General features: G+C 42.8%; 1 protein-coding gene across 1 annotated transcript in view; it reads left to right on the forward strand.

The window, feature by feature from the left end:
• The window catches only part of cfap52 (cilia and flagella associated protein 52), a 52790-nt gene that overhangs the window by 3186 nt on the left and 32676 nt on the right, over positions 1 to 16928 (forward strand). The window contains exons 2-6 of the mRNA XM_055653617.1: positions 1669 to 1868; positions 5234 to 5370; positions 9384 to 9512; positions 12542 to 12641; positions 14935 to 15051. Of these exons, the coding sequence (XP_055509592.1) occupies positions 1669 to 1868; positions 5234 to 5370; positions 9384 to 9512; positions 12542 to 12641; positions 14935 to 15051 (683 nt within the window). The remainder of the gene's footprint in view (positions 1 to 1668; positions 1869 to 5233; positions 5371 to 9383; positions 9513 to 12541; positions 12642 to 14934; positions 15052 to 16928) is intronic.

Genomic DNA, 16928 nt, shown 5'->3' on the forward strand with positions numbered 1-16928 from the left:
CCCCCTACGACGTGTACGTGGCACTGAGTAGGACTAATGCACGTAAGGCTGCTGGCCCTGACGGCATCCCCGGGCGCGTGCTCAGGGCCTGTGCTGCGCAGCTGACAGACGTCTGGACTGACATCTTCAACCTGTCACTTGCCCAAGCAGTTGTCCCCACTTGCCTTAAAGCCACCTCCATCGTGCCAGTGCCAAAACACTCCACTGCGGCAAGCCTCAACGACTTCTGCCCAGTTGCACTTACCCCCATCATCACCAAGTGCTTCGAGAGGCTGGTCCTGGCACACCTCAAAAGCTGCCTACCCCCCACACTGGATCCCTATCAGTTTGCCTACCGCAAGAACAGGAGTACGGAGGATGCCATCTCAACGGCACTTCACTCCGCCCTCTCCCACCTCGACAACAGAGACACTTATGTAAGAATGCTGTTCATCGATTACAGCTCAGCATTCAACACCATTATTCCATCAAAACTGATCACCAAACTCGGTAACCTGGGCATCGACCCCTCCCTCTGCAACTGGATACTGGACTTTCTAACCAACAGACCCCAGTCTGTGAGGTTAGACAAGCACACCTCTTCAACCCTCACCCTGAACACCGGCGTTCCTCAGGGCTGTGTGCTGAGCCCCATCCTCTACTCCCTCTTCACTTATGACTGCACACCTGTACATGGTACTAACACCATCATCAAGTATGCAGATGATACAACGGTGATTGGCCTCATCAGCAACAACGATGAGCTGGCCTACAGGGAGGAGGTCCAGCACTTAGCAGCATGGTGCGCTGACAACAACCTGGCCCTTAACTCCAAGAAGACCAAGGAGCTCATTGTAGACTTCAGGAAGTCCAGAGGCGGCACGCACAGCCCCATCCACATTAACGGGACGGAGGTGGAACGTGTTTCTAGCTTCAGGTTCCTGGGAGTCAACATCTCCGATGACCTCTCTTGGACCCACAATACCTCTACTCTGATCAAGAAGGCTCATCAGCGTCTCTTCTTCCTGAGGAGACTGAAGAAGGTCCATCTGTCTCCTCAGATCCTGGTGAACTTCTACCGCTGCACCATCGAGAGCATCCTTACCAACTGCATCACAGTATGGTATGGCAACTGCTCTGTCTCCGACCGGAAGGCATTGCAGAGGGTGGTGAAAATTGACCAACGCATCACCGGTTCCACGCTCCCCTCCATTGAGTCTATCCAAAGCAAGCGCTGTCTGCGGAGGGCGCTCAGCATCGCCAAGGACTGCTCTCACCCCAACCATGGACTGTTTACCCTCCTACCATCCGGGAGGCGCTACAGGTCTCTCCGTTGCCGAACCAGCACATCGAGGAACAGCTTCTTTCCGGCGGCTGTCACTCTACTCAACAACGTACCTCGGTGACTGCCAATCACCACCCCCCGGACACTTATTATTATTTATTCAAATCGTTTGCTATGTCGCTCTTCAAGAGAGATGCTAAATGCATTTCGTTGTCTCTGTACTGTACACTGACAATGACAATTAAATTGAATCTGAATCTGAATCTGAATCTTATTAAATATTGACAATTTGCTACTTTTTTGGTTTTGCAGCAGGCTCTGGGAGTATCTCCTGCAAAAAATAAGGGTTTATTGTAATTAAATTGAGACATAAACACTGTGCCACCATATTGCTCTGTTTGCAGGCAAAGTACCTTCTGGCTTGTCTGTGCATCCTGACGGTGAAAATATAATATACCCCCTGGGATGTACAACCATAATACAAAATCTGAACAGCGGCCAACAGTCCTTCTTGGAAAGTCATACGAACAATATATCCGTTGTAACGGTTAGTAAGAGTGGGAAGTATATTGCCACAGGACAAGTCACCTACATGGGTTTCAAGGTAAGAAACATCTATCTATCTATATATTAAAACTGTGTGTGGGTGGGTGTATGTCAGATTCGGCCTTTGATTCCTTGGTCCGCCAGCACTCCGTCATGAAACTCCGTCATTTTTTCCATTTCGCTAGCTCATTCACTTTTACATTCGATTATGCACTCCTCAAAACATTTTTACTTTTTTATGTACCCATGTACCCACCCCCACCCACCACCACACTCACACATTTTGTCGCGTCCTGCTGGCCAGCGACCTATAATGGCTGCTGACGCCCGTCTGTGCTCCAAAAACGCCGACATTTTCCCCTACCAGCGGGGGAACAGCTAGCGCAGAGCCGGCGTCTCAGAAGTGCCGAGGATGCGAGGCCTCATATTCTCTAACCGCCGCTTTCACTGACTTCATTCCACAGTGAGTTCAGTTCGGTTACAACACTCCCCCCCACTAAAGACAGCGAGTCGTGACCTCTTCCTCCTCCATCTTGCAGAAACTGAGCCACGCCCACACTTCTGTTTTATAGTCCATCCCACCGGAAGGGGCATGATCTTCATGGCGTGATTGACAGGAAAGAGAATCTCAACATTTTTAAAACACTAATAACTGTTTTATTTTTCACCAATGGGAAAAGTCCTCGGCACCTGATGAGTGGAGGGGGACTCTGAGTAAGATGGCCAAAAATCACAGCCATACGTGGTAGCGTTATTTCTAAAATAAATATAAAGAGCAAACAGGAAGTGGTCAAGTTTGACTTTTAATTATATAGAAAGCAAGGCAACTTTAATTAGGCACGGCAACTTTAATTAGGCAAGGCAACTTTATTTAGGCAACACAGCTTTAGCATTTCCAAACCAAAGGCAACACAGCTTTAGCATTTCCAAACCAAAGGCAACACAGCTTTAGCATTTCCAAACCATATTTTCAAACCACATTAAGGGAATTGACAGATCAGTAAAACCACTCACAGTTTAGTAGACATGTGTTCAGTGTTATTCACAGCTCAGACTGAGAGACGTGACCCTCTTGCTCCCCCATCTTGCAGAGACTGACTGAGGCGCTCAACACTTCTGGGTTTTATAGTCCCTCTGGAAGGGGCGTGGCCTTCCGGAGAGAGAATCTCAACATTTTTTAAACACTAATAATTAGAGCCAGGATGTTCAGGCGCTAAAAATCTCTGAAATAGGCAGGCAAAAAGGCATAATAAAATTACAAAAAAGGCACGAAAAAGGCATTTATTGACAAAAAAGGTATAAAAAGGCATTTATTTCCACCACCAAAATATGGTTAAAAATGATAATTATATAGGTATACTACATTAAATGACCAAAGTTTCCTGGTTTCACCTAATTACTAGCATTTTGTTCAAATTATCTGGTGTTAAACAATGCTGTCTGTCAGACAGAATATGCTTCAGATGTGAAAAACTTCTACATGCAGCTTTTTTCATGTACGGATCTGCATCAGTCACAAACAGAAGTACATTCTCGTGTTTTATACCTTCTGGCCAAAGTACAGCAAGTGAAGATGTGAACAACTGAGCAATAGTTGAGCTGTTTGACTTCTCCAATACTTCCGATGTCAACAAATACTCCTTTGATGGTTGACCTGCTTCCAGTGCACCGATGACCACATTGGCAACATATCTCCCCACAGCATCGGTTGTCTCATCTATTGAGATCCATATTTTGTTGCGTGCAACTTCATCTCCAATTTTCTGCACAACAATGTTGAAGTTGCTGTCAACATAATTTTTCCATAATGATGACTCGCTCGGTATATGTTCCTCTGTGTATTTCTCTAAAAAACCTCTGAGAGATTTGTTTTCCAATTTCCACAGTGGAATTCCAGCACCAATGAACGCTTTGCACATATCACTCGAAAACTCAGATTTGCGATTGGAGCCAGCAGTAAATGTTATGAGGAGACAAGCTTGCGTATTTCCTACCTTCAGTTCTTCTGTCGCCGACTTGTGTTTAGCTGTCTGTACATGCTGGGAGACAAAATATTTCTTCTCATGATTCTCTGCTTTCTCACATGCTTTGCAAAACAGCACACAGTTGCCTGTAGAGAATATATCACTCCCGTACACTCTCATCAAATCGTTCAGTTTTTTACAAGGCTTTGACTTAACTTTAGGCATTTTGAAGTTTGCATGGGGTAGATACCACAGGAACGGGGATGTAGACCTTTACAGGCAAGCCAAGTACAAGCTGAGAAGGGGAATCAGAGCTGCCAAGGAAAGGTACTCTGAGAAGTTGAGGAGCAAGTTCTCAGCAAATGACTCTTCTTCAGTATGGAAGGGCTTGCAAGTAATCACAAGCTACAAGAGGACCCCCCCCCCCCCGCTCCTTGGACAATCGTCAGCTGACCAACGACCTGAACAAGTTCTACTTATACTCGATAAACAGAAACTTAACCCTGGTACCCCCACACCCCCTCCCCAACCAACACTTCACACCTACTCACAGCCTGACTCCAGTTTGAGGAGACTAGATCCATCCCCACCTACACCTCCCCAATCACCATTTCACACCTACTTAAAGCATGACTCCAGTCTGCAAAGACTGGACCCTTTCCCATGAACCCCTTTCCAATCACCACTTACAGCTGGGTTTCGCCCCGGTAGTGTAAATTTTCTTGGCAGAAAAAGGCTGATTTAGGCACTCAATCTTCCTGAAATCATCAAAAAAGGCATGAAAATGTGTGAAAACATGTTTAAGTTTTATGTGCGATGCTCCGGTATTCCCTGGGAAACGTCTTCTCATTTTGCACATTGCAAGATGACAATAAAGATTGATTGATTGATTGATTGATTGATTGAAATTGATTGATTGATTAGGCATTTATGGCAAAATCCTGGCTCTACTAATAATCATTTTATTTTTCATCGATGGGAAAAATCCTCTTATCCTGCACAGCGGAGGGGGACTCTGAATAAGATGGCCAAAAATCACAGCCGTAATTCGCAGCGTTTTTTCTAAAATCAATATACAGAACAACAGGAAGTGGTCAAGATCAGACTTTTAGTGATATATAGATTGCGTGCAGTTCTTGTTGCTCCATTACAGGAAAGATGTGGCGGCTTTGTGCAGAAGAGGTGTACCAGAATGATGATTATGTTGGAGGGTATTAGCTATAATGAGAATTATTTATAATAACTATAATTTATCACCCACTGACGGCATGTAATGCCTCATTGTTGTGGAGCATTTTTTCTATTGCCAGTTTTCAATTCTCTCAGGTACAGATTTTGTGATCATTTAAAGTAACCTTGAAGGGAAAATGTGTAATATGAACCATACAAAGGTTTAACATTGCAATTACTTTTATGTAGCATATTCTCGACTGAAAGCTAGCCTTGGTTGTCTTTGCAGGCTGATATTCTTATCTATGATTATTATGAAAAATCGGTCCACGCAACTATGACTCTTCACCAAGCTAAAGTTGAAGCATTGGCATTTTCTCCAAATGAGCGCTACTTGGTATCCGTTGGAGGTCAGGACGATGGCAGGTAACAGCATATGATGCGAATCAAATAAAACACTGCATTAAATATTGCAAATATCCTTTAATACAACAGGCAGAAAGACTATGTTAAATTACTTTGACATAAAATTTGTGAATAATTCTGTTAAATTCTGTTAAATTATGTTGACATAAGATTCATGAATAATATGCTATATTAAATTATTTTGACATAAAATTTGTGAATACATTGGAAGGGGGGACCTGAACTCATTTATTCTAGATTAGTGTAAAACGCCATTTGGAATCAAAATGGGAATTTACCAAAATAACGTGGCTTAAAATGATTAATTTAGTAATTGTAATGGTTTACTTAATTATCGCTTGAGCAATCACAATTGAAAATAAAAGACAGATCGAAAATCCCCAGAGTCCTGGCCCACATTCATTCTTTCAGCGTAACACAAAATGGATTATCTTGTCATAATATCTTTGATATTTAGTGCTAGATTGCTTCAAGAATGTTTGCTGCTCTGCTTCCTACATTTTAATAGTGACTGCACTTTGAAAGAACTTTGTGAATTTAGTTTAGGTTAGTTTTGGGATACAGTGCAGAAACAGGCCCTTCGACCCACCGAGTCCATGTCGACCTCCATCACTGATACACTAGTTCTATTCTACACACTAGGGACAATTTACAGAAGTCAATTAACCTGCAAACCTGCACATCTTTGGAATGTGGGAGGAAACTGGAGCACTGGGAGAAAATGCACGCGATCATAGGGAGAACATGCAAACTCCGTACAGACGACACCCGTAGTCAGGAATGAACCCGGATCTCTGGCGCTGTATGGCAGCAACTCTACTGCTGTGCCTGCTGAGCTGCTGTGAGCCTCAAAAACTTTGTGATCAGCAATCCCATGAAAAGTACCCCCTAAGTGCAGGTTATTCTAGCACCTGCAGTTGCTTAACTCTCTCTCTTTCTCTTTTCTGTTATACAAAGTAATTAATCAATTAATCTCACTATATTATGACAATCTCAAGCATTGATTCTGTGTAAATTTATATTTGTTATTATGCTAATATTTTGAAAAGTCTGATCAACATAAAACACAAACTGTTTCTGTAGATGCTGGCCGACCTACTGAGTATTTTTTGCAGTTTTCCGGTTTTAGTTCAAGCATCAGGTGTATTTTCACAGAATCATACATTTATTATGGAATAGAAGTGGGTAGTTCAATGGATTCAGTGCACATCAGCTCCCCGCAGAGCAGTCTAATCAGTACTATTTCCCTGTAGCCTTGCACATCATTTCCCCTTGAGTACCTATTCACTCCTCTGAAAGTCTTGGCTGGACTGCTTGCATCACCATTTCAGTCTGTGAGTTCCCATTTCATCACTACTCCCTGTTTTCTCACGTATTCACTCCTCCTCAATCACCAACATCATTTGCCATAGCCCACCTACCCATAGCATCACTCCTCACCAAATATCTATGAGCGTTCACTAAATCTGTGCACTCTGATCCTGATTGTGAAACCTTTTGCTAACCATTACTCTGCTCATCCTATTTAAAACCATCATGACTGTACCCCTCGATCAATTCTCCTGTCATTCTCCTATGATTTCTCAGCAAATAATTATTAATTTTGCAGTTCATGCCATTGGTGTCTGATTTCTTCATTGGCAAAGGTTCAGTCATTGAATCAGATTATTTAAATCGGTGGAGTAAATGCTGATGGGCCTGTCCCATTTAGGTGACTTTTTAGGCGACTGCAGGAGACTATGCTGTTGCCACATAGTCACCACATGTTCGTGGGTGGTTGCTGGGGAGTCGCCTTTGTGGTTGTGAGGGTTTCCCGCATTCTGGGAACTAGTCGCGGCCTCAATATGGTTACCGTGAATTTTTCAACATGTTGAAAAATTTGCGGCGTCTAGAATGAAGCCGCCATGGAGAGTAGCGAGAATTCTCGAGCTGTAGGTTGGTCGCCAGGAGGTCCTAATGGGTTGTCAGGAGGTCGAAGGTTCTCGTAAGTTGTACCCGGTGCTGACTGGTGAATTTAATTGGCTCATTGGAGAAAAAAACTAAGCAATAGTTTTCAGAACCAAGGACCGGTAATGTTAAATGTCCGCCGAGATGCACAGCCATGTATCTCTTGGCTTCTTAAAAGTTGTCTGCAATACTTCTCCCCCGTTCTTCCCCCTCTCCCCCCCTCTTTTAAACGACCAAATTAGGTTAAGGAATCATTCAGTTGAGAAAAATATGAATTATAATATTAACTAAAAAGGATAAAAAGGTATAATTGCCCCAAGAAAAGTAGCAGGAGAGAAGTAGAAACAAGAACTGCAGATGTTGGTTGAAATCAAAGATAGGCACAAAGTGCTGGAGTAACTCAGCGGGTCTGGCAGCATCTCTGGTGAAAAAGGATGGGTGATTCTTTTGGGTCGGGATCCTTCTTCCCTTGTAGAAGGGTCCTGACCCAAAACGTCACCCATCCTATTTCTCCGGAGATGCTGAGTTAATCCAGCACTTTGTGTCTATTTTAGTGGGAGAGAAAACTTTTCAAAATTAGTTGGGTGCAAATGGAGAAGGAAAAACATACAAAAGGACAGTAAGAATTCCTATGGATAGTTTAAAATGATTTAACAAATAAGTATTGGTTCTATGGAAATAAGTCTGAGGAATCAACAATGAAAGTATATGATAGATAAACTGTAAGATTAGTCTGCAGAATAGAGGATACAGGTAACATAGCAGAAGAAAGTTTAAATCAGGATTTGGAAAGGACGGAGGAACTCAGGAAAATTACATTCAGGGAAGCGGTCGTGGATAAAATTGTTGTAGTTGTAGGCAGACAAGTCCTTGGGCTCTGGCGGACTTTACCCAAGTGTCTTAAAATAAATGGCTAGTGAGGTAGTTGATACATTGGTTTAAATGTTCTGAAATTCCTTTAATTTGGGGAAGGACCAATTAACGGAAAATATCAAATCTGACTGAAAAGAGGGGGAGACAGAAAGGAGGAAATTACAGGCCAGTTAGCGTAACATTTATTCTAGGGAATTATTAAAGGTTTAATGGCGGACAACTCGGAAAAATATCAAGATAATCAGATAATCTAATGGTATTTTTGTAAAAGGGAAATTATGTAGATCAGTTGATTTTTTTAAAGTAGCATGTATGTGACACATAAAGGAACAAGTGGAACCAGAAGCTTTTATTCAGATGTCATAAAGTCATAACACAGAAACAGGCCTTCAGCCCAAACCATCCATGCCAATTAAATGCCCATCTAAAATTGTCCAATTTAACCATATTTGACCCATAGCCCTCTAAACTATCAAAGGTTACTGAGAAAAAAAAAATCAACGTGTATAAGATGACATATTGCTGTGGATTGGTTTATTGCATGGAGCGGAGATTAGGCCCAAATGGATCTTTTATTTTGATTAGCAAGTGTAGAAACAGGACCTTCAGCCCAACTTGCAAACACCGACCAATATGTCCCATCTACATTAGTCCCACTTGCTTGTGTTTGGCCCATATCCCTCTAAACCTGTCCCATTCAAGTACCTGTCTAAATGTTCTATAACATTGTGATAAAACCTGCCTCCGGCAGTTCGTTCCATACACCCGCCACCCTTTTGTAAAATCTTTCCCACATCACCTTAAAACTACATCCTCTGGTTCTCGATCCCCAAACTCTGGGCAAGAGACCTGATCTATTCCTTTCATGATTTTGTACACCTCTATAACATCACCCCTTATTCCTCCTGCCCTCCAGATGTAAAAAATCATGAAATATTTTATGACATTGTGAAGTGAAAGGCTTAACAATTCCCATCCTGCCTTTTATTAATGGTTTTGTCACAATATTAATCTCAGCATTACTATGCAGTTCTGCAATGTAATAAATTGAGTTGAAAACAAAATGTGTTATTTTTTGGATGAGAACACCTAGTTTAATTTTTTTTTCTGTGTTAAACTGTGTTAAGAATTTTTATCTTTGCTGAACCTCATGACGATGGAAACAAATAGGTATTGCTTTGTCATTTTTACAGTGTGGTTATGTGGAATGTTGCAACAAAAACATCTATCTGTGGCCATCCTGCGACCGTTCCTACTGCAGGAAATGCGCTGGCCGTTAAATTCGCCAACCACATGGATGATGTCTTCATTACAGCAGGAACGTGAGTTGCAAAAGATCCACTCAATACTCCTTATGCTGAAATGATTCAGATAAAAGTCCCTATGCCTGTCTTCCTGTTGGCAACTTGTGTTGGACTGTGTTGAGAATTTCTTGTGTATATGCTAAAATATTATTAGTAGCTTAAAGCAAACAAAGATTGGTAGAGGCAAAGAAAGACACAAAGTACTGGAGTAACTCAGCGGGTCAGGAAGTGACTCTGGAGAACATGGATAGGTGATGAAGATAGACACAGTGCTGTAGTGACTCAGCGGGCCAGCAGCATCACTGGAGAACAAGTTCAAGTGTTCTCAAGTTCAAGTGAGTTTATTGTCATGTGTCCCTGTATAGGACAATGAAATTCTTGCTTTGCTTCAGCACACAGAACATAGTAGGCATTTACTACAAAACAGATAAGTGTGTCCATATACCATAATATAAATATATACACACATGAATAAATAAACTGATAAAGTGCAAATAACAGATAATGGGTTATTAATAATCAGAGTTTTGTCCGAGCCAGGTTTAATAGCCTGATGGCTGTGGGGAAGTAGCTATTCCTGAACCTGGTTGTTGCAGTCTTCAGGCTCCTGTACCTTCTACCTGAAGGTAGCAGGGAGATGAGTGTGTGGCCAGGATGGTGTGGGTCTTTGATGATACTGCCAGCCTTTTTGAGGCAGCGACTGCGATAAATCCCCTCGATGGAAGGAAGGTCAGAGCCGATGATGGACTGGGCAGTGTTTACTACTTTTTGTAGTCTTTTCCTCTCCAGGGCGCTCAAATTGCCGAACCAAGCCACGATGCAACCGGTCAGCATGCTCTCTACTGTGCACCTGTAGAAGTTAGAGAGAGTCCTCCTTGACAAACCGACTCTCCGTAATCTTCTCAGGAAGTAGAGGCGCTGATGAGCTTTCTTGATAATTGCATTAGTGTTCTCGGACCAGGAAAGATCTTCAGAAGGTACACAAAAAAGCTGGAGAAACTCAGTGGGTGCAGCAGCATCTATGGAGCGAAGGAAATAGGCAACGTTTCGGGCCGAAACCCTTCTTCAGACATCACTCTTCAATCAACAATTCCTGGCCCACCTGAAAACATTATCTCTTCAAGATCTTCAGAGATGTGCACGCCCAGGAATTTGAAGCTCTTGACCCTTTCAACCATCGACCCGTTGATATAAATGGGGCTGTGGGTCCCCCTCTTACTCCTTCCAAAGTCCATGGATAAAAACATGGATATGTGATGAAGATAGACACAGTGCTGAAGTGACTCAGCGGGCCAGGTGCATCACTGGAGAACATGGATAGGTGATGAAGATAGACACAGTGCTGAAGTGACTCAGCGGGCCCGGTGCATCACTGGAGAACATGGATAGGTGATGAAGATAGACACAGTCCTGGAGTGACTCAGCGGGGCAAGTGCATCACTGGAGAACATGGATATGTGATGAAGATAGACACAGTGCTGAAGTGACTCAGCGGGCCCGGTGCATCACTGGAGAACATGGATAGGTGATGAAGATAGACACAGTGCTGGAGTGACTCAGCGGGGCAAGTGCATCACTGGAGAACATGGATAGGTGATGAAGATAGACACAATGCTGGAGTGACTCAGCGGGGCAAGTGCATCACTGGAGAAAAAGGATGGGTGATGAAGATAGACACAATGCTGGAGTGACTCAGCGGGGCAAGTGCATCACTGGAGAAAAAGGATGGGTGATGAAGATAGACACAGTCCTGGAGTGACTCACAGTGCTGGAGTGACTCAGCGGGGCAAGTGCATCACTGGAGAACATGGATAGGTGATGAAGATAGACACAGTGCTGGAGTGACTCAGCGGGCCAGGACCATCGCTGGAGAAAAAGGATGGGCAACGTTTTGAGTCGGGATCCGATCTGAAACGTCACCCATCCTTTTTCTCCAGAGATGCTGCCTGGCGTGCTGAGTCACTGTCGCACTTTGAGTATCTTCGGTATAAACTAGCATCTGCAGTTCCTTTCTGCACCCATGGATAGGTGGTGTTTTGGTTCATGACCTTCTCCTGACTGATTGTGTGTGGGGGGGGGGGGGGGGGGCTATAAGAGATTCCCCTCCCATAACAATCAGTTTTAAGAAGGACTCTGTTCTGAAACATCACCTACGTATATTCTCAAGAGATGCTGGCTGACATGCTGAGTTACTCCAACACTTTGTGTCTTTCTTGGTAAACCAGTATCTGCAGTTTCTTGTTCTACATTGGTATAGGCAACCTGGGAGCTCATACAACACACCACCTTCATGTTTTAGATGTCCTTATCTTGTTGATGCATTGAAAATCTAGATATTTGAATACAGGTCCACTACCGATTTTCTGGCACTCTTGGTTCCAAAGCTCTGATGTATTATTTGTTTTGCCAATTGGTAGCAAAAGTCCAGATGAGGTTGAGATTGGAAGCCTCATCCAGCCTAGACGCCACATTTTCGTGGGGTCTTCCAAGGGGGATTTCAAGTGCGCTGTCATAATTTTGTCCGGATTAAAGGAGGAGCCAAACCACCGGTTGCTGGAAAAGCAGTGGTCGACTTATATTTGGACAATGGAACACATCCTTTGTTTAATGTAACAAACACTGATGCCATAAGAATATATCAGTGATTGAAAAAATACAGTACCAATCACAGTAGTGAAACATTAAAAAAAAAAGATATTTGGAACACTTATTATATTATAGATCCAGATATCCTTCAGTTTAAATTTTGAAATGTAAAGAAATGCAGTACCTGTAATATCAAATTTCAGTGTTCCTTTCCCAGTAGTTTGAGTTATGTTTGGTTTCAATAAATCTTGTTTGGGAGAAAATAACAGAGTAAATTTATCTACAGTACAATCATAAAGCAAGTTACTACCAATGTGTCATGTGCCTTTCCTCAGAATAAATTGATAATGCAGCTCCATTCTTTGTTTGTATTACATTGAAATGTTACAGGAAATTCTCTTGTACGTTGGTATAGAGCAGTGAAAATGATGAAAGTATACAAGTCTCTTTTCCTTTTGCAGCGGTACACTTCGTCTCTGGCTCCTGGACTTGCCCAACAGAAAGATTCGTCCCACCGAATGTCAGACTGGAGTGTTAAAAAGAATGATCAACTGTGTCGAAGTGAGCTACAATTTTTAAAGGCCAATTCTTCCAAGTACAGCTAGAATACAAATACTATCTTGAATGTCTACTATTTTTCATGTGAAGAATAGATGCTGTTTGAAACTGGAAAATGATACAAATCCCTGTAAGCGCTTTCTTATTTTACAGATGAACCACATGGAAATTTAAAGAGCCGATCATTTTCCCTTGAAACTATAATACAACAGAATGTTACATTTAGTTTGAAAACTGGCCCTCGGGTCTAAGTTTCAGACAAGAGGTGGTTAGTTTTAAGCTTCCCATCTAATAGACCCAACACTGAAGATACTTAGATGGCTATTTTGGGCAAGTCATGTTATTTGTAGGCCTGACATCAGAGTCCAGAAACAGATTTAGACTTTTAGACTTTAGAGATACAGCGTGGAAACAGGCCTTTCGGCCAACGAACGATCACATCCTACACTAACACTATCTTACACACTAGGGACAATTTTACAATTTACCAAAGCCAATTAACCTACAAACCCGTACGTCTTTGGAGTGTGGGAGGAAACCCGAGAAAACCCACGTTGTCATACGGAGAATGTACAAACACCATTCAGACAGCACCCGTGGTCAGGATCGAACCTGGGTCTCTGGCGCTGTAAGGCAACAACTCTACCACTATGCAACTGTGCCGTCACTGTGAAAAAGATGTTCTATTCCAATGAGACAAGATCATGAAGTGTAAATGGAAAAAGATTTCAAGAATGCGCTGAAATGCTCAAGAATGCGCTGAAATGATGTCACAATGTGGAGAAGGAGGATTAGGTGTGGTACTGAGAACCACCAGGTGGCCTCTCTTAAGCAGGAGACAGGGTGGTCCACTTCACAAGCTCCCGCCCACCAGCTCCATCTGCCACCACTTGCCTGTCCATGCAAGAGTCTGCAGTAGCCCTCCTGACCACATCACCACAGAACCCGCAAAACCAGAGTGAAGCTAGGTCATTCTCAATTCCTTAGGACTACCTAAGCAACAAAGCTTAACATGTGGACGGCTCGATTGTAGTCATGTAGTCTTTCCACGGACTGGTTAGCATTCAATAAAAATCTTATCTCTGTGCCTTGGTACACGTGACAATAAAGTAAACTAAACTAAACAAAGATGTAAAGAGGAATTTATAATAGGGAGTAAAAATGCTGGAGAAATTAAACAATACTTTGTGTCTTCCCATTAATACAATTGTTTTTATCATATGATTTTCTAAAACACGAGATTTTTTTAGAAAAACAACTATTATGTTATAGCAGAACATCTGCAGTTGGTTTCGGACATTGGTATAGATTTGTTGAGAAATACTGTATGTAAAAGGAGCATGTTCCCACCACAGCCTTTGTGCTGTGGGAGTGCCTCCTGCAACCGACCTTGAGTGCACGGAAGGTAAGATCTTCGGGGGTGATCAGGGGCCGGGTTTGGCGGCTTCCCTCCAGTGATTCCACAGCAGGCGAGTCAGACCTGCTGACGGGGCATGGCTGCAGCTCGTTGGGACCTTCAGCTGCGCTCTTCACTAGTCTTCACTAAGGCATTGAATAAAATGAAAGCAAAATAAATCAATTTTAATTGGTCTGCTTTTTAAATTCCTGAAGCTTTCACTCCCACTATTTCTACTTATTCGCCAAGTAATTGTTCAAAATGTTGTTGCAGACCATCCATAATCTGACTAATTGATGGAGCAGATGCAAGTGTCCAAACAGTTTATTTCATTCACATGAAGAGATTGGCAATATTTATCTGAGAACATTTTGCATCAGTCACATTTCTGTGTTATTAATTAGTGTTAGAGCTGTCAAATATTACATTAAATGAAAAAACAGTGCCTATCCTTGTGGGTCAGGCAGCATCTGTAGAGGACGAACTTTTCGGGTCGGATCCCTTCTTCAGGGAAGAAAGCTGGTAAAGAGAGGTAGCGGCAGGACAAACCTTGCAAGTGATAAGTGGATATAGATAGATGGGTGGGGAGGTTTAATGGTCTGTCCCCATCTTTCTTTCCCAGCTTTCTTCCCCTCTACTATAATCAGTCCAAACAGGCTTCTGCCCATTTTCCGCCACAGATGCAGCCTGATCTGCTGACTTCCTCCAGCATCTGCAGTTACATGTGTCTCCTATTTACATTAGATTAGTGGTGAAGTAAATCTCAAAGTTAATCTCTACATAAAAAATAAAGGTTGTATAATTTTTATTTAGTTGACTGTACATTTTTTTCCACTTTTAACAAAAATATTCCATTTGCAAACAAGTGCTTACTTGGCTTGTTCACTTCCTCCCTGATAGGTAACAAAAGATGATAGTTTCTGCTATTGTGGAACGACTACTGGTGATATTATGATGGTCAGCATGAAAACCGGTCTTCTTAACAATTATGGGCCCATTAAGGATAAATTTAGTTTGGTGAGTTGTAATCATTAGTATTTTTTATAACAACATCTACAACATTGTATTAAGCAGAACAGTGGCGCAGGGGTAGAGTTGTTGCCTTAAGCGCCAGAGATCCGGGATCGATCCTCACTGCAGATGTTGTCTATATGGAGTTTGTACGTTTGCCCTGTAACCACATTGGTTTTCTTCAGGTGCTCCGGTTTCCTCCCACATTCCAAAGACGTGCAAGTTTGTAGGTTAATTGTCCTCTGCAAATTGTCCCAAGTGTAGGATAGAACTGGTGTGGTTGATCGATGGTTGGCTGATTTATGTGGGATCTTTAATACAGCAAAACATCCCAAGGCTTTTCATAAATATAACAAAAGCAGTAGCTTCAAATGAAGATATAAAGGCAAACTGATTGATTGAAAGATTCAGCATGGAAATTGGCCCTTTGAGTCTACCTAGTCCATGCCAAATATAGATCACACATTCACATTAGTTACGTGTTATCCTCCATTGCATATTTCCTACATATGCGAAGGAGAATTTACAGAAGCCAATTAACCTACAAACCTACGTCTTGGGGATGTGGGAGAAAACCAGAGCAGCCAAAGTAAACACATGTGATCACAGGAAGAACGTGCAAACTCCACAAAGACTGCACCCAAGGTTTGGATCGAACCTGGGTCTCTGGCACTGTGAAGCAGCAGCTCTGCCAGTTGTGCCACTGTGTAACACCTAGGATAATAGAGAGATGTTTAATGAAATGCTGTAAAGGAGAAGAGAGTATGGGTCACATTTAAGGGGTAGAATAGGGAGATCAGCACTGTTGAATTGTTTAGGTCCAGAGGTAACAACATGATGCATTAAAAAATAGACACAAAGTGTAGAAGTAACTCAGCAGGTCTGGCACCATCTCTGGGAAACATGGATAGAGGATGTTTTGTGTCGGGACCTTTTTCACCCTGTAAACGAGCATCTGCTGTTCCGTGTTTCAAGCATGGATAAAGATGTCAGCAGCTGGTGAGTGTACAGAGTGCAGACAGGCACATCACAATGCCTGGCAATAGAAATTCAATTCAATTCAATTCAATTCAATTCAACTTTAATGTCATCGCACAATACAAGTATCAGTACAACGAAATGCAGTTTTGCGTCAGTCCGTAGTAGTTGTACATAGAGAAAACAAAAAAAATAGAAAGAGGGAAGATACAGAATAATTAAAGAAATACAGAATAATTAAACAATGGGGACGGAGGGACCAGAGAAATCTATCGTCGGGAATCCGAGTTCAGCAATGTGATTGTGTTGTTGTAGAAGCTGTTCCTCATCCTACTAGTACGTGACCTGAGGCTCCTGTACCGCCTTCCTGATGGGAGGAGGGCAAACGGTCCATGGTTGGGATGTGAGGGGTCTTTGATGATCTTCCCAGCCCGTCTCAGACACCGTTTTCGGTGGAGGGCATCCATGGCAGGGAGCGGGGCACCGATGATGTGCTGCGCCGTTTTCACCACCCGTTGTAGTGCCTTTCTGTCCGCAGCAGTGCAGCTGCTGTACCATACCGTGAAGCAGGTGGTCAGGATACTCTCTATGATACAGCGGTAAAAGTTGGTCAGGATCCGGGGGGACTGGTGGGCTTTCTTGAGCCTCCTCAGGAAGTAAAGGCGCTGCTGTGCCTTTTTGATCAGCTTGGAGGTGTTGACGGACCAGGACAAATCCTCCGAGATATGTACTCCGAGGAATTTATAGCTGGAGACGCGCTCCACCTCAGTCCCGTTTATATGGATGGGGGTATGACTGCCTCCTCTGGTCTGCCTGAAGTCAACAATAATCTCCTTCGTCTTTTTGGAGTTGAGGACGAGGTTATTGTTGGCACACCAGGCTGTCAGGTGCTGGATCTCATCCCT

Source organism: Leucoraja erinacea, chromosome 23 (assembly GCF_028641065.1).
Source record: "Leucoraja erinacea ecotype New England chromosome 23, Leri_hhj_1, whole genome shotgun sequence".
Classification (NCBI taxonomy): Eukaryota; Metazoa; Chordata; class Chondrichthyes; order Rajiformes; family Rajidae; genus Leucoraja; species Leucoraja erinaceus.